The sequence below is a fragment of the Chiloscyllium plagiosum genome, chromosome 36, assembly GCF_004010195.1.
Source record: "Chiloscyllium plagiosum isolate BGI_BamShark_2017 chromosome 36, ASM401019v2, whole genome shotgun sequence".
In the NCBI taxonomy this organism is placed as follows: Eukaryota; Metazoa; Chordata; class Chondrichthyes; order Orectolobiformes; family Hemiscylliidae; genus Chiloscyllium; species Chiloscyllium plagiosum.
The window spans coordinates 16233550-16253057 of NC_057745.1; the positions used below are offsets into that span (position 1 = coordinate 16233550).

General features: G+C 39.4%; 1 protein-coding gene across 1 annotated transcript in view; it reads right to left on the minus strand.

Moving 5' to 3' along the window:
• The window catches only part of LOC122540993 (WD repeat-containing protein 72-like), a 298233-nt gene that overhangs the window by 182149 nt on the left and 96576 nt on the right, over positions 1 to 19508 (minus strand). Inside the window, exon 14 of the mRNA XM_043677401.1 lies at positions 4523 to 4749. Coding sequence (XP_043533336.1) covers positions 4523 to 4749 — 227 coding nt within the window. The remainder of the gene's footprint in view (positions 1 to 4522; positions 4750 to 19508) is intronic.

The window sequence follows — 19508 nt, forward strand, 5'->3', positions numbered from 1 at the left end:
TGGCCAATCCACTCAACCTGCACATCTTTGGACTGTGAGAGGAAACCAGAGCACCCACAGGAAACCCACCAAGACACGGGGAGAATATGCAAACTCCACACACAGACAATCGCTCAAGGATGGAATCGAATCCAGGTCCTTGGTGCTGTGAGTCAACAGCGCTCACCATTGAGCTGCCTGTTAATAAATCAGCAGCTATTAACAGGGGCTTAAATGCCGATGTGCGCCATTAGCTGTCTGCAGACTCAAGGACCTCCTTTTGCCCATCACCTCTTAGTGCCTTCCTTCTCCAACCTAAGTTGACATGTTGCTCAAGGTTCAGAAAAACATTGTCTACTCTTTCCCTTTTATTTCGACATCCCTTTAAATTCAGCTTTGGGCAATTTTTGCCAGCACTATGGTCCCTGCACACGCTGTCCTTGATGCGGAGTAATTATAGACAAAAGACAGAGGTGTAAAAAACATGAATCTTATTCAAACATTCCCAACTGTGCATCCACAGTGCCTTGAAGTAGGGAATCTCCAAAGGATCGCCACCTCTGAGTGAAGAAATTCCTTCTCATCACAGTCTTAAAGAATCGATTTCCTATCCTGAGACAATGTCCCCTGACCTCTTGACTCTTTAGTAAGGGGAAACAACTTAGCATTTACCCTGTCAAGCCTCCTTTGGTCTAGATGTGTTTCAAAGACGGCACCTCTCATTTATTTTAGCCTCCAGAGAGAACTGATGTGCCGAACTCTCAACATGGAACAACTCTCTTATCCCAGCAATTAACTAGTGAAGCATCACTGCTCTACTCCCAACGTTTACAGAACTTTCACAAAAGAAGGAAGCAAAATGCACTTTATCAAACCCCTGTATGATTGTTGCAAGACTTCTTCACCTTTACACTCCAATTCTAGTGCAATAAAGGCAAATATAGTATCTGACTTCCTAATAGCTCACTGCCATGGGCAGCTCATGCTAACTTTCTGTGTTTCAAGAACAAGGAACCAAAACTCTGGATGCATCGGACCGACTTTCATCAAAAGTTGGATGAGTGCCAATTTCAGGGAGCGTCTCAGACGGTTGTTCCCTATGAGCTCTGGTGAGTTATCCCATACTGTCTGGGCTCTCCTCATTGTGCATGCACCATATCTCCAGAAGCAGCACAGTTGGCTATTGTATGCTCATCAATGGAATAGATACTTGTCACTGCCAGGGCTTCCCAGGATATCCACCACCAGGGCCATATTTAATATCAAGCCATGCAGCAGGTCAATTACCGTCAGCCATGAATACCCTTCCACAGTAACAGATAGTGTCATCGAGTCATTGAGATGTACAGTATGTTCGTGGTAGGGAAACGAAAAGAAAGGTCTGGGGACAGAATCTCACATTCGTAAATATATTACTATTTTACATTATCACCTGCCATTGTAACCACAGCTATAAGAATCAAGCTACACAGGCAACCTGTTCTTAGCATCATCCCATGTCAGAACCATGTCTAAGGGAGTGCTAAACTTCCTTAATGCCCAGTATAGCGTAACATCTTCACATTGTTCAATGTGGGTGCATCACATGGTGGAAAGCCTTTAAATGGTTGGAAACATTAACTTGTATTGAACCACAGAAAAAGCAAAACAAAAGAAAAGCTGAGAAGAACCAGGGGCTGTTTGCCTTTGGAGCAACAATAAAATTCTAGTCAATGAATGATCGCTTCAGCCAACTCTCACCTTTTGAAAGCACTGCCTGTTGGTGGGTCCCAGACCAACCCAAGGATCGCAAAGGGATCCTAGGCCACAGTGAGTGAGGACCTGATGGGGTGTTGAGAGAGGAGGCAAGGGTGGGCGACCAATGGACAATAGTGCCTGCCCAGTGGTGGGTTCTTCAATTGGGCACTGACCGCCCAATGGCAAGGTATCCCACTAGCAAATTGCTGCCAAGGTTGTGGGATACCAATGCAGCCTCCATTTAATCCCTGCACCACTGTTGAATAGTTCAGGATTTATGGGTGCCAGGGGGCTCAGAAAAAAAGCCTAATCAACACCCTGTCAGAGGCCATTGAGAATTGGCGGCGGCTCACCCATTGAATCATACATTAGAATCATAGAGTCGTATGGTGCAGAAAGAGGCCATTCAGCCAGGGACAGAGATTCATCTGGCACCTCTCCCATAAGGAGGTAGGTATAGCTACATGTTTCCCACAATGGTGAGCTGCATTAAATCCTCATAGGTAGCAAAACAACAGGCATGAACTTGTTGAGCAAAATGGATTATGTATGTACTGTAATCATTTTTGAAGGTGCTGAGATTTTCAATTCACATGATTTATCTTCCTACGTCACAATTAAACTCTGATTGACATCAACAACCATGCTTAAAGATGATAAAGATTGTCTAACAACACAAGGATTATCTCAAAAGTTCAAAACAGTTAAACTTTACCACCATAAATGTGTACACACTTAGATTTCAGCAGAAGTCAGTGGGATCATGCACCTGTCTGCATGTCCATTGATTGATAAGTGGCAGTCCTGGCAGAATTAGCCAGTCTAAGTTTTAAAAGCAATATAGATGCTATGACTCAATAAAGTATCACCAAGTGTTCACTCATACTTAAAAGAAGAATTTTAAAAGAAAAAAATAAAATCATTAGCGATGTATAATACTCCAGATTTTACAATCAGAGTGAAATACAGTCAGCATTCACCACATTTACCTTTGACTACAGATTTTTGGAGAACTCTTCCACTACGACCTACAGTTAATGGAGAGCTTAAACAGGGGAGCAGAAGTCTGTGTGAAAAAGTGAGCAACAGTTTGTCCCTAAAGCCAATTTGATAGAAGATGCTTACTCGGGTATGCAGAATCCAATGCAGGTAAATTGGAATTTTAATTTCTTGTCAATTTCAGGTCAAGAAAGTGAAATAAAGAGAGTGAAAAAAGATGGGACGAAGACAAAGGTGAAAGACCAGGATGAAAGAGACAGGAACAGAATTAAAATAAACAATTTTATTCATTTATTTTTTTAAAAATCTCCAACAATAACGAAATCTCAGGGAATGAGAAACTACACTTGTGAAGCTGAATGTTCAGTGTGTTTACAATTAAGACATACTTTACATTTTAAAAAAAAATCATTTCCCGTTTAAGAAACAATCCCCAATTTTTGGGGGGCAGATTTGGTGACTATACATTGAGCAAGCATTAACAGTTTCACACCCTTCGTTTGTTCGAATGCTGAGATTTCCAAAGCGATCCTGTTAGAATACAGGTTTTGGAGGAATATGGATCCACAGACAGCAACTTCCTGAACTCTGCATTTACTTGCACATGTGCACATGATGGAGGGTGCTGTCTGATTTACTCCCTAACATTGGTGATGCCGATATCCTTGTCATTATTCTTGCTGCAAAACCAGGTCAAAGAAACTTTCCCAGAAACAGAATTCAGGATGTTTGTAGTCTCAAACTTGACAGATTACCCATGACCTCTACTGAAACAGATGCAGGATCTGTAACAGGTCTTGCCATCAGAAAGTCCAATGAGAAACACAGAAATTCAACAACAGGCCGATCGCAACTTGTACCCTTAAAATTGGTCATACCTCTCAACTTGCAAATTCTCTAATTCACTATGACACCTCAGGATAAATGGACTTCATAACAGTCAATTTCAGAGCTGATCATCACATCAAAAGATCCAGTTTATCATTAATAGTATCATATCTGTAACAATGTTCCATTGTTTCACAGAATCTGAAATTTACAGGCAGTTACAATCTCCATACTTTTATGTGCATACAGTTGCCTATTGAAAATAATAGCAAAAAGAAACATGACAGATTCGTAGATGCATACCATATTCTGCCAAACACAAAATACTTTTAGAAACTACTTGAGAGGAACAGATTGTATTTAATTAACTCAGTAAGTCTTTACTTCTGTAAGAAATATTTAGGAGAACCGACGATCAGCCAGTCAAATGGAGCAAATCTTATTTGGTGGAGGGCGGGAGGACGTTGAAATAAAATAATAACCTTTAGTTTTGATTGAGGATAATATGAAATAATATTAAATATATTTGAGGAGAGGTGAAGTGGTAACCCAGAACCTCAATGTTCTGTGGACATTGGGTCTAATCCTGCCATTGCAGATGGTAGAAATTAAACTCAATAAAAATCTGGAATGAAAAGGTTGGTCTCATGGCAACTAGGTAACCACTGCTCATTATTGTAAAAACCCATCTGGTTCACTAATGTTCTTTAGGGAAGGGAATCTGCTGGCCTGGCCTTCATGTGACTCCAGATCTACAGCAATGTGATTGAAACTCAACTGCCCCCTGGGGGCAATTAAGGATGGGTGATGCCCATGCAGCATGATTGAACAACTGGATGTCAGGTTTTTAATTGGCAAAGGCGCGTTCACCATCCCAGCATTAACACTACTTGTTAGCTTTCCGATGTAAACACAGACTTTTAAAAAAACTTAACAGTGGATACCTTAGAGTTATTTCTATTAAAGTAACTTCAATTACCTTCTCGGAAGATTTGGAGCTTTCTGCAGTTTGGAAAGCAGGTGAAGAGGAGCTGAATTTGAAAGAGCCAGATTGTTTGTAGTTGGTGTTCTTCTTCTTGATTGGATCTGGAGGTCTAACTCCCAGAGATATTGAATCCATAACATTCACGAATGTAGATGATGTGTCATCACATGAAGCAATGATTGCTTTTGCAATATCACCAGTCTCATGACGATCAAGAGTACCTACCAAGGGAGTTAAGAACATTGGCAATGTAATAACAAAGCATTTTCACACAGACAGCTCACTTTCTTCCCACTGTATACTGATGTGAGGACACTTCTTTGGGCCCACTGACGGACTATGTTGACAAGCAGTGAGCATTCAATAAATAAATAAAATGTCACTAATACATCTCAAACAATAACTATATCTTATGGAATGAGATTCCACACTTGTAAAACCTAATTTTAGCCTATTCTTATATTATGTCAGTTGATTATGTTATGAATCATCGCCAGAGTCCTAACACACCATACAGCAGCTCCCTCATTACAGAGAGATGGTGAGCTTAGTCTGAAGGTCACCATACCTCAGGTGCAGGGAGAGGTTGAGAAGGAGAGTCCTTCATGGTAAACTCTGCTGGTGCATGAATTGAACTCTCACTTTTGGCGTGACTGATATACTGTCAAGCCACTGAGGTAAATCTGTGACTCCCCCACCCCCAACTTATTCATGTTATAGTGTATGTTAAAAGGGAGATTTTATCAGGCTTTCTGTCTGTGTCGAGTCCGGATTATGATTTCTAACGCTGCAAGCCCCATCTCTGCAACTGTGTGCAGTGGCTTGAGGACCTGCACTGGGAAATTCCTACAGTATCCAACCCTAGAATAAAACAGTTGTTAGACTGCTGTCTCACTAATGCATCAGGCTCCATTTCTAACCCAGGAAATGGATTGAAAGCCATTCCTGCTCTTGTGGATGCAGCACACACCCACTCCTGGATTTCACGTTATTCCGTGTGGAATCCCAAAGCTTCAGTTTCAGTGGGACAATGACACTGAACACTGACAAGTACCTTTACAAAATGCAAAATCTTCTCTTTCATTAAGTTCCGTCACCATTGTTGAGTTCTGGAGCACAACAGCATTGCACTGATTTATAGAATCATAGAGTCATACAACATAGATACACAGTCTTTGGTCCAACCAGTCAACACCAACAATGTTCCCAAACTAAACCAGTCCCACTTAGAGTCATAGACGTGTCCAACATGGAAACAGACCTTGCATTTGGCCCATATCTTTCCAAACCTTTTCTATTCATGTACTTATCTTGATGTCTTTTAAATGATGCAACTGTACCAGCATTCACCGTTTCTTCCACACACTAACCACTCTCTGTGTAAAAAAGCTGCCCCTCAAGTCATTTTTATATCTTTCTCCTCTCACCTTAAAAATATGCCCCTGGTTTTGAATTCCCCCACCCTCTCACTGTTCACCTTCTCTATGCCCCTCATGATTTCATAAACCTCTTAGGTCACCCCTGAATCTCCAGCTGTCCAGTCAAAAAGTCCCAGTCTGTCCAATCTATTTTTATAACTCAAACCCTCCAATTCTGGCAGCATTCTGGTAAATCTTTTCTGAACCCTCTCTAATTTAATAATATCCTTCCTATAGCAGGGTGACCAGAACTGCACACAGGACTCCAGAAAAGGCCTCACCAATGTCCTGTACAACCTCAGCATGTCATCCCTACTCCTATATTCAATAGTCTGGGCAATGAAAGCAACATGCTAAAAAATCTACAGAACCACTCTGTTTAACTGTGATGCAAATTTCAAAGAATTAAGTACCTGAATCCGTAGGCCGCTGTTCTGCAACACTACCCAGGGTGCTACCATTAATTATACAAGTCCTGCCCTTGCTTGTTTTACCAGAATGCAATAGCTTGCATTTATCCAAATTAAATTCCATCTGCCACTCCTCAGCCCATTGATCCAGCTGATCAAAATCTTTGTAAATTTTACATAACCTTCTTCATTGCCCACTATGCCACTAATTTTGGTGTCATCCGCAAACTTATTAATGATGCCTCTTATATTCTCATCCCCCAAATGGTTTATATAAATGACAAACAGATGTGGACACAGCAGCAATCCCTATCAAAACACCACTGGTCACAGGCCTCCAGTCCAAAAAACAACCCTCCACCACCACCCTCTGTCTCCTACCATCAAGCCAATTTTGCATCCAATTGGTAAGCTCACTCTAAATCCTATATGATCTAATCAGCAGTTGATGATTTACTCATGAAAGCCCTTACTAATGTTTTTATTTGCTGAAAATGATCAAGGCAGGACTTCTGAGTTTACTTGGTGTGAAATATGATGAGCTCTGAGTATGCCAATAGCTATGTTGCATGTGTCCTTGTAAAGTATCTGCCTTCCTCAACATCAACATCCTTCATCTTGATCAACACAAACATAAAAAGGGAATTATTAGTGCTCTAGTGGAATGTTATCACAGACGTCTTAATGGTCAGCTTAAAAGTGCTAGCACAGGAGCCTTGGGAACAAGGCAGGTGCATTAGACAATAATGGACATCATTGTTGGACAAAATGTATATCTTTGTTGGATATACATCATTGGTGGATTTAAGGAGATAACATACACATGAGGCAGAGTTGGAAAGAAAAAATGTTATTGCTCAATAAACATCTTCTAAGATACGCTCCTAAATCTAATAAAATTTTAATGCTCCATTTTATAGTGATGCTCCATTTCAGTGTTATATTCTTCTGCCACCCCACCAGAAAAAAAAAACCTCCTGTTATTTATAGTGCAATTGTCCTGTAAACAATACACTACCCAGAGTCAAACAATTGAGCTATCTTGTCACATACACCATCCCTGGTCACAAAAGGAATTTGCCAGGAGATGAATGTTAAACAATATTGTTCAATCACTTACTCTCTTTAATGTACTTAACAGCTATGCTCACTTTGCATTTTACATATTTCTCTTTCCATTGACTAATCTTAACTCTGCATTTCTTGCAACTTGGAAATAACTTTGCAGTTTGTTTTACCTTGACATCATTTGGCTGTGTCAAAAGGCAAACTGATCACTGAGCATTGCAATGAGCCATTTTGACCACTCATGGAGTACAAATGGCAGATGTCATAGTAATATTTTAGAGTACACTGGTCAGACCACAGCTCTGGAATTATATCACTTTTTGGTCACTAAAGCACAAAAAAAACCTTCAAGCTTTAAATGGTGACATGGAAACAAATTCCTAGATTAATTGACTGAATTATGAGCAAATATTGCAGCCATAATATTGCAGTAATGATGTTTAAAATGATGTTAACTAGGCTGATTGGTAGAATGGGGTATATTCCTATGAGTAGACTTGGCCTCTATATTCCTTAGAATTTAGAAAAATGAGATAAGAACAATATAAAATTCTAAAGGACTAGATAGATTAAACGTTGGGGGGGATAATCCTTCTAGCTACGGAGTCTGGAAATAAAGGTCACAATCTCACAATAATGAGTTAGATATTTAGGATTAAGATGAGGAGAAATTTCTTAGCTCAAAGGGATTTAGATCCTTGGAATTTGCTACTCCAGGGGGCTCTGGATTCTCGTATTTAAGTCTATTCAAGATAGAGATTAATAATATTCTAATATTCAAGGAATTGATGAAAATGCGAAAGTGGAGTTTAAGTTCAGTCTCTTGATCATACCAATGGCAGAGTGGGCTAGAAAGGTCCTGCTCCTATTTCTTACTTTATATTTTGTAGATAAAGTAATTCCAATCCAAGTCTGAATTTATTGTACCACACTGTTAAGAACACCATTTGAATCAATCAATCAAAAAGAAATCGATCGATTGATTTATTGTTGTCACACGTACCGAGATACAGTGAAAGCTGTTGTTGTGGTTCTGTTCGCCGAGCTGGAAGTTTTTGTTGCAAACGTTTCGTCCCCTGGCTAGGCGACATCATCAGGGCTTGGGAGCCTCCTGCAAAGCGCTTCTTTGATGTTTCCTCCGGTGTTTATAAACTATAAACACCGGAGGAAACATCAAAGAAGCGCTTCGCAGGAGGCTCCCAAGCACTGATACAAAAACTTCCAGCTCGGCGAACAGAACCACAACAACGAGCACCCGAGCTACAAATCTTCGCAGTGAAAGCTGTTGTTTTATGTGCTTTGCAAGCAGATTGTACCATACAAAGTGCATCAGGATAGCAGAACAGAGTGCAGAATACAGTGTTACAGTAACAGAGAAGGTGTAGAGAGACAGAGAGAGAGAGAGATTAGAATTAAAATTTGCAAGCCCCATTCAAAGTCTGATAACAGCAGGGAAGAAGCTGTTCTCAAATCTATTCAGACATATATTTAACTTTTATATCTTCTGCTCAAAGTAACTAGAGTTAAGACTACAACAGGAAACTAGTGCTAATAACCACTTTTTCACAAAACTCAAAGCAATGCTAATAGCACTCAACATGATTCTGGACTCCTTTATTCTATCACTTCTTTGAATTCCAACCTCCACGGGCCCTAGCAGTGGAAATATATTTCCATAAGATCGTCTACTTAGCCTGACTTCCAAAATGATTTATTAACAAATCTCCAGTGTTAAATTTGACATTGAAACATCAAAATCTAACTGCTTTTGTAAACAATCCACAATAGAGAAAAGAAATAACAGTCAGCTGTAATTCAATTTTTTTGCCAATACCGTAAAACACTGAATCACAGAAATCGAATTCTGGGAAATATTCCAAACCACTGGCCTGTCTGTTCATTTTTCAGATGCAGATGGACTTGTCACCAGTTTCCTTTTTCTGTTCAGTTTTTGTCAAGTATTTTTGGCTATTGCCAAAGGAACTGTGCTGGGGATCCACCAATTGTAAAAGACTTGAAAGGAGCAACTTGACCAAAATTGACAATTGGAAGTTGCAGCCTTTTTCAAAATGGTTTCTAAGCTTACAAAGGCACATATTAATCCTTGCAATAAAAATAAATGTGCCCAAAACTATTTATCAGAATAATGCACCAAAATAAGTATTTCTAACTTTATTAAATTAATTTTAACTTTGGCAATTTCTAACATGTCTCCCAGAAGCTTGACATAGGCTGTCAATCATTTTAAACTGCAGAGATGAAGAATGATGAAACAGATACAAATTAATTTAAGGAGGGTCTACACCACAAGGTGAAACATTAATCCATTTACAAACCAGCTTAAATCAGTAAAATATCATAAAATCATAAAATATCATAAAATTGTAAAATATTGGTGATATTTTATACTGCGATTTGTGGCATTAGTCAAATCAGCACAGCACACTCTACAGGGGTCCTGGGCCTGTGCAGAAAAGGCAGATAAACTAACAATTAGTTTTACTACCAAGCCTGGCAGGCTCTCATCCTTCCTGGGGTGGGATTTCCAGCCTGGAGGGAGAGGTTTTGGTCCATGTTTCCTTAAATGTTGTGATCACTGGGAGAAAGTTAAATGTAGCTCTGGCTGTGTACAATTAAAAGAGGGATAGCATTCCTGTTCATTTTGCTCCCCAGGCAGTGCTTTCAGAGAGTCGATTAGCTTAGTTGGCTGGATGGCTGGTTTGCAATGCAACAGCCTGGGTTCAGTTCCTGCTCTGACTCAGGTTTCCATGATTGTCCTGCTTTCTCAATCCCCTCACCTGAGATGTGGTGACCCTTGGGTTAAACCACCACAAGTCATCTCTCTCTCTAATGAACAAAGCAGCCCAAGAACCCTCTCAGACTATGACAATGCTTAACTTTAGCATGCCTTCAAGGTATTGCATGCTCGTGACTGTAGAGTCACTGTTAAAGTGGAGTTTGTGAGAGACTGGATTTCTGGGGGGCATTTAACAGTGCAAGAAGTTGCTGTCTGATATGTTCCTTGACAACAGTGAGCATTGATAGTCGCAACGTTAAATACAGCACAAGATCTGGGCTGATTTATCTCAATCATCTCAGATGGCAATGTATCATTTTAGGTACCTATGTTGTAAAAGCATCAAAATGATTGCACTGTTTGGGAAAGCGGTGAACAATTACAATGCAATTCATGGTGTGTGCGTGTGTATGTGTGGATGTGTGTATGTCTGTGTCGACATGTGTGTGTGTGCACGCACACGTGCATGTCTGTATCTGTGTCTGTGTATGTGTCTTTGTTTGGTGCGTCTGCGTGTATGCACGTGTGTATGTGTATGTATCTGTGATTTGTGTGCCTCTGTGTGTGCGTTTGCATAGTTAGTGGGGATTTGTGTGTGACACTGTGCGTGTGGTTGTGAGTGTAGGTGTGAGTGTGTGTAAGAGAGATTGTGTGTGAAAGCGTGTGTGAGACTGAGTGTGTGTGAATCAGTGTTTTGTGTACGCATGTGTATTTGCATATTTGCGTGTGCATTTGCTTGTGTGTGTGTGTGTGTGTGTGTGTGTATATAGTTAGGGGGGGATGTGTTTGTGGGAGTCTGTACAAGTGGGGCCTCAAATTATGATAAGGACTCTGCAGGAAGTAATGCTTTCAACCCAGATAAAAGGCAAAGCTGATTTTGACTGCAGTACCATTCAGAAACTCTAGGGCTGCTCATTACTCAGCATCACAAAGTAGTCATCGAATAATGTCAAAATCAAATTCACATAGTCACCAAAACTATATAAATTATTCACTGAAAGCAAGGGACTGGGCTTAAGCTTTGTGTATAAAATATACACCTTAGAAAACCATACAAATTGGCAAGCTTCAGCTGAAGTGGTGGAAGTGAGTTTTGATGCTTTCTGTTCATATCCAGCCCTAGGCATCAAATCAACGAACAGCTGTTGGACCCCTTTGAAGAATTTACTACTTACAACTGACCGCTTGAAAGGGCCCATTTGAAAGGTATTCATTGCTGACATTTTCTATGTTCACCCATCAAAACAAACAGGCTGATATCACGACAACAGTTTAATACAATCAGTTCTTATTTAACAATGGGCCGCACTTGCTCATTCAGGGAGTGCTGGATGAGATGTCAATCTAAGTCTCTGCCTGCAAAAGATGTCATGGTGCTTTTCTGAAAAGGAGCAGGGGAGCTCTCTTGGGTGAACTGGCTGATAGCTATCCTTCAATCAACATCTTTAAAACAGATGATTGGGTCATTAACTCATGCTATTTGCGGGTTCTCTCTGTATGCAAATTGTCAGCTGCATTCCTGCTCTTTAAAACTACTTGAATGCATGGGATGTCCTGAAGGCACGAAAGTCATTGCATTGGCATCTTTGTGCCTTTTCATTTACTTGACGCAATTTTAAATGTGCATATTTTCTAACTTTCCCCACTGTTTTCCTTACATTCAACATTTACAGCATCAATCGCAAAGTGGCAAGCCTTTCAGGACTTGTGAAAAAGCAGCAACTTCTCGACGGTAATTAATCTTCACCTATAACAAATGTTAATGTATTCATGTGTTGTGTCAAGCAGAGACCTATCCTTTGCTCTTCAGAACATAACCTTCACAATGTAGCCAAGCCATTGAGGCTGCTGTGAGTATACTCCTTTTGTCTATTAGCTGATTTAATTCTGTGCTTACTGAAACAATGGGTGAATATGGTACCTTCACGAATGTGCTACAGTTTGACTGTCTTTATTGTTTGGCTCACTGTCACACTAAACAGTTGCTTTACCCATTCTTTGGTAAGGAGAGTGCAATTGTAATTTTTTTACAATTATCTATTATGGGCCGCACGGGGGCACAGTGGTTAGCACTGCTGCCTCACAGTGCCAGAGACCTGGGTTTAATTCCTGCCTCAGGCAACTGTCTGTGTGAAGTTTACACGTAATTAATCTTCACCTATAACAAATGTTAATGTATTCATGTGTTGTGTCAAGCAGAGACCTATCCTTTGCTCTTCAGAACATAACCTTCACAATGTAGCCAAGCCATTGAGGCTGCTGTGAGTATACTCCTTTTGTCTATTAGCTGATTTAATTCTGTGCTTACTGAAACAATGGGTGAATATGGTACCTTCACGAATGTGCTACAGTTTGACTGTCTTGATTGTTTGGCTCACTGTCACACTAAACAGTTGCTTTACCCATTTTTTGGTAAGGAGAGTGCAATTGTAATTTTTTTACAATTATCTATTATGGGCTGCACGGGGGCACAGTGGTTAGCACTGCTGCCTCACAGTGCCAGAGACCTGTGTTTAATTCCTGCCTCAGGCAACTGTCTGTGTGAAGTTTACACATTCTCCCCGTGTCTGTGTGGGTTTCCTCCTGGTGCTCCAGTTTCCTCACATAGTCCAAAAATGTGCAGGTTAGGTGAATTGGCCATGCTAAATTGTCCGTAGTGTTAGGTGAAGGGGTAAATGTAGGGGAATGGGTCTGGGTGGGTTGCTCTTCGGAGGGTCAGTGTGGACTTGTTCGGCCGAAGGGCCTGTTTCCACACTGTAGGGAATCTAATCTAACTTCCCTGATCTTTGGTTGCACCTGAGAACATAACTTCTGGAGAAAGTACATTGAGTAGCAGTTTAAAGTTAACACAGTTAGGCCCAATCCTCTCCTGAGAATGCAAAACAAAGTGTTTTTTTTTCATCCTGTTAAATACTATTTTAGCTTCTGGAGACTTGTAAGAACAAGTGTGAACGGAGCATTTTTACAGGTCCACTGTGTTTGGCTCATGAATTGTGTTCTATTTAACAGATTCAAATCACAAACACCTTCATAGCAACACTGTCCATGCTTCAGCTCTTTCAATGAACCCTTCAAAGAGCAAAGAAAAATTCTTGTCACACCATCCCACCATTCTGTGAAAATGTGACAAAATAAAAGAGCATAATCGTTAGTCCGACTTTAACCCTTTACTTTAACCTTTGCACCTTTGTAACACTCATTTTCTTAGAAATTGATTTCTTATAAATTTGAAAAACTGGAGAGCTGCAAAGCAACTAGTGAGGAATCCATGTAGATTTAACTCTTCCTTAAACTTATGATTCCAATTCTGAATAGATTAATCACTGCAGTAATTTTGACTATTTGCCTCTCTCAAGTGCACAAATTTCAGTCTGATGAGTAGCTCATGTTTTAAATGCCCATTTATTTCATTCATTTGATGAAAAAGAAGTGGAAGTGGGTGATGAGATTTTTAAAGATGATATTGATAAAGTTAGTATTACAATGATAAAAAATGTATCCTTAGTCAAGCTTGACAAATCCATGTTGTTCTACTCAAGTGAATATTATCACACGCTCATATCATAATCATCAAACCTTCTGAGGGAAAATATGTGTTTCTAGCACTTACTTAAAATGCTGGACACAATTTTTCATGTTCTGCTTTCAACAAAGGCAATAAGATACAAAACGATCCAAGGTCTCACAATCAATCCTATCGCCAAAGAATCTTTCAGAAAAATTTTAAAAATGCACGAAAAAGAAGACAGTTTGCAATAGCCAGTAGTCAATCATGATGCCTGGTCACTCAGTCCAATTGAACAGACATCATTTATCATCAGTTACAGATGAAGTTCATCGTCTGGGCAGCAAGAACTCAACACACATCGACCTATTGTGCCCCTTCCTGACAAAACCATTTCACAGTTACTGCACTGTACTCCTGCAAATATATAGAAAGGCTGAAAATCTGTCCAGGACACCAGGCCCCTAAGGTAATAGAGTTAGTTAACTCAGGATTCTGATCACAAAACATGGAAACAATCAAGCTCATAAAAGCAAAAAGGAAGCAGTACAAGAAAATTATATTTTTTTGAACAATTATTCTGCTATTTACACACAGTCTCACAAAGTCCCAGTGTTTCAGCTGACATTCTCCTGATACTGGATTAGGTACAGTTGCGGAAGGTGGGTTATTAAATATGTACCCAGTCTTTACATTCAGAAAACCTGAGGCTACAGAGAATGCATTTAGAGAGATCAGTGACCACTATGACCTTGACCTGAGCTACAGCATAGCCTCCAGCACATGAAAGGCAACTGCAGGATTTATCAGCAGGGCCACATTTGCCCACTCAAATCTAATTCTGACCAATGACCTGGAGAAAAATAGAGGGAGAGACAATGATAGCAACTGTAAATCACTAATATTTGCAAGGACAAAGGGGTCAAAATGAAGGAATTATGATCGTGTATAACAAATAAGTCATGGATGACATTGGCCTTTTGAAAAATAAATCTTTAAATCTTCAGAATATTTGATCTCAGAAATATTGGGCACCCAAACATTATAAGCACTCTTGAAGACAGCATGTTTTTAGATATTAACCTGCTTAATTGGTTGCAGTCTCTGAAACTCCCCATCATTCCTGACCTGCTGCGCTTTTCCAGCAACACATTTTCAGCTCTGATCTCCAACATCTGCAGTCCTCACTTTCTCCTCAAATTTAGAATATAGCTATATTGGCATTTGTTGTGATGAGAAAGATTTCATGAACAATGTAAGCAGTATGACTTCAATCAGTCCCTTTGTTACACTAAAATCAAGTACAGTGGGACCCCTCCCCTCCAGGGAACCATCTCACAATGTATAACACATGTGCTAAGTAAGATAGTACTCAACCAATCACAAAATCACACTTTAAGAGTGACCAAGTAGTTCTATAGACACTTGATTTTTCAAGATTCTGATGTTCATTAGAAGCAGCTACTCCAACATGCAAGCCCTTAACATTAAAGCCAACCAGCAGGTCTGTGGATCATCATGCATGCAGACAAATACCTTTGAACGGAACTCTGTACAATCTTCCCATTGGTAGGTATAACTGTTAGACCCCATCTACCACCCCCTGAGAAATGGAACAGGAAGTGACTTGACCATAGGAAATAACATCACCACAGGAAATGACATCGCCAACCCAAAGAAACCCAAACATATAAATAGAAAGCAGGAATTTTCAGCATGGCTTCGCATGAGGTCCACTGAAGATGTTACCTAGTAAGGTAACAAAACATCTGAAAATGAACCTTTCAGCTCAGTGAACAAACCTACATCCAAAACCTCAACCTGAGCTACAAATCTTCTCAAAACTCAGTAAGGTATAACTGTCAAAAAACTGCAATCAATCCACACATTAGAGCCACACGATAACTACAATCTTTGTTAATTCTATTAAAACTTGCTTGTAACGTGGCCCATAACTACATTCACTAAAGTCTTCATGATTCTTAGAATGGTAGTCAAGAATCACACTTCCAACTGAGTATGAAGATGTCTGACATGGATCCTCTTCACTTCCACTTCAAGAAAACATTGGTTGACAGTCCAAAGCTAAACTGGACAATTTGGTAAATGAAGTAGCCCACAGCAGGTACACTTTACCAAAGTTATATTCTCATATGTACAAATTGTACATTTTACCTCCTACAAAAGCAGGAATCTTAGCAAAAAACATTTACAAAGGTAAAGTCTCAGCAATGTGCCAGATTAGAGACGGTGACAGTATTATCTCGAGATTACTAATCCAGAAACCTAGCAGATGGTGGAATTGGAACGCAATAAAACTCCAGAATTCAGAGTCTGATAATGACCATGAAACCATTAAAAGCCAACAGGTCCACTCATGTCCTTCAGGGAAAGAAACTGCCATCTTTACCTGGTCTGGCCTACATGTGACTCCAGACCCATATTAATGTCGTTGGCCCTTAACTGCCCTCTGAGCAACTAGGGATGCGCAGTAATGCTGGCTTGGCCAGCAACACTCACATTGAATGAATTAAATAAACTACAATGACATCTATTTAAGAATTTGGGGACTGCTATTGCTCCTCAGTGGCTTTGGATTGTCACTAGCCATTTTTTCTATTTAATAAGAAACATGTTTGAAAACAAAGTTAAGGAATGTGAATGAGTTAGAAGGTATAGGGCTAGAGATACAACATTTATGCAAAAAGCAACCGTGCTCTGCCAAATCTGTTCAGTGATCAAAATAAAATGAAATGAATAAAGTCTTTTACCAAGTTACTTACCAACAAATGTTATTTGTAAGGTGTCAGGCTTGGTTCAGCAGTTACTGTCTGACTCAGATTCAGAAGGCAGTGGATATTAGTCCCACTCCAGAACCTTGAGCACCAATTCTAGGCCCAGTTCAGGCTGGAGGGGATGCAACACTGTCTGGGTGTCATTTTAAATGGAACATCAAATCTGCCTGCTCTCTAAAGTAGATATAAAGAATATCAATGGAGGCTGGTACAATTAAAACATTTAAGAGGCATTTGGATGGGTTTATGAATAGGAAGGGTTTGGAGGGATATGGGCTGGGTGCTGGCAGGTGAGACTAGATTGGGTTGGGATATCTGGTCAACATGGACAAGTTGGACTGAAGGATCTGTTTCCATGCTGTACATCTCTATGACTCTATGACTCTATTTCTATTTGAAATGCTGGGGGGCTCTCTCTATGTTTTGGCTGATACTTATCCCTCAATCAACAGCACTCACAGCAAATTAACAGATTAACCTCAATGTCATTTCTAGGATCTTTCTATATGGAAGTCAAAAATTGGCTTAATATCTGTACCCTCTAAACTGATGAACTTTTACTTTTTATTCTTCTTATTTATGACTTCTGCCATTAATCTAGGTGCCATGGTATACAGTCTTACAAAACTTTTCACTGTATTTCTTTTGTAAAAATACATGTGACAATAAATTGCTATTCTATTCTGATTAGAAAAACTGCTGGCTATCTCAAGTGGAAACCAATTCAATGAGAGAGCTTAAACTTCATTACACATGTTCCATAGCTGGTATACAAGAAGCGAAGGAAATTGCAAAATGCATGCATGATTAGCTGTTAAAAGTTTGGCACATTAGTAATTGTCAGTTATATATCATCCATTGCATCATTCAATAGGCAGCTCCTGAGTGTTTCCATCACTTACAAAATGCAGCACATTGAATTTGCCAGTCTTAATCAAGGATCTGAGAAGCAAATCATCTCTTTAAGAAATACATCTTTCCATATTCTTGCTATTCAGTCAATTTGAGTCAAATAAACAGTTGTGGCTTTATATTTATAGTAGCGGTGAGAGTAACCTTCATTGCAAAACTGGTTCACACCAACACACCTCAATTTTGTCAGTCAGCAAGTCGAGACAGCAACCTGTTTGGGGATTGTACTGAAAGAAAAAGATATGGGACACTGCTGTGAGATGCTCCCACATTCTCTTCCCTAGCTCCTATTTCATAAACCCTTAACAAAACCATACATTTTATCAAAATCAGAAATGCAACCACCATCTGTAAACCTGTGTAAAGATCACAATTACTGGGTAACGGCAATACTGTTTGCTTCATTCAAGCCTCTCAATCCACACCCTTAATCCTCCTTGTATTTTAATCAAAATGATTATACAGAAGACAATTAAAGCTTCACGACTGAAAATAAAATTGATCACACAACAGGGGGGACAACACCTTTCATATGCTTCTTAATTTTATGGTCAAAATCCAGTTGAACACTATTTTACTTACCATTATCACAATATATATTCCTCATGTTATTACTGAGCAATTTGAGGTTCTATACAGTATGCAAAAATTGCAGGATATTATTTTTTGTTTTTCTATGATGATTTTACGCACATATAGAATACCCAGACATTTATGAATAAGAACTTATATAGAATTAGCAGCAGGGAAACCAGCCAAGTAATCTACCAGTGTCTATGTTCCACAAGAGGCCCATTTCCATTCTATTAATTCAGCACAACTTAATTTTCCTTACTATTTCATGCATTTAACTAGCTGTGCTTGAAATGCACCTATGCTAATCAGCTCAATCATTGTGTGGTAGTGAGTTCCACATTCCTCACCAATTGTTTAAAATATTCTACAAGCAACTTTAGCCAATTTTCTTGAAGTAAAAACAGATGCTTTTCAGCAGAAAGCTGAGTGTTCTAAATGCAAAATGTCACAGTCAACGTGACACCTAATAAATGCCTCTGCTCTTGAGGAGACCATTACTCATTTGTGACTTTGTCACTCATGAGTTATCTGAATTGGCATCACTCATGGACCATGTATCATTTGCATTATGACCTGTTCTGATATATCCTCAGATTTTCTTTAATTTAAAAAGAAATCTCTCTGAAGGCACATAAAATATAATGGTACTATAAAACTAATTAAACATTCTCAACAACTGATATGACATGCACTAGCTTTAGGAACATGAATGCACAACAGATAATGTCTATGTTAAAATCACTGGAAGTAGTTTCTGCAGCTCAGTGCATGTGGGAGTAGCTAATAAATCAAGTATCGGTATTGACTAATGTAACTAGTTACATTACAAGATGTCACACTTCCTAATTGGATGGGGATAGAAAATCATCAAGCAGAATTTGCACAAATGACTTTCTGTACTCAATCTTGATAAACACTTCCACATGCTTTCAGAACAGAAACTGAATACACTATGTGGAAATGTAAATCTTCTTGTACTAAAGACCTTGTGTTGAATCATCATCCATTTTTAGGATATGTAGTTTGGGTATTCTGTTGGCAGAATGCTTCCTTGGCCTCACTTGTACAGCAAATCCATGCTTTATGTAAACGAATGCGACTGTAATGCTGTTCCAATTAACACACACTATTTATATTTTTGTTGCTGCAGGTTATACAAGTTAAAGAACAACCACGTTTTGTAGCATTTTGTCACATCGCTCTGAAATGCTTGACATATAATGAATTACCTTGAATTCCAAAAGCTGTTATGTCGGCAAGCACAGCACTATTTTATAGCCAGCGGGTCCCACAACCAGCAGTGACAGGAATGACTCAGTCATCTGCTTTTAGTGGTGTCAAGAAAGGAACAGAATACCCAACTCATTTGCAAACATCTACTGAAGCAGGCACTAAAGGCCAATAGCTTAACATTTCATTTGAAGGATAGGACGCTGTATTGTCAGCAATACTGTCAATGTATGTGACCGAAGTCTCTTGGACACTCAAACACAATTGCT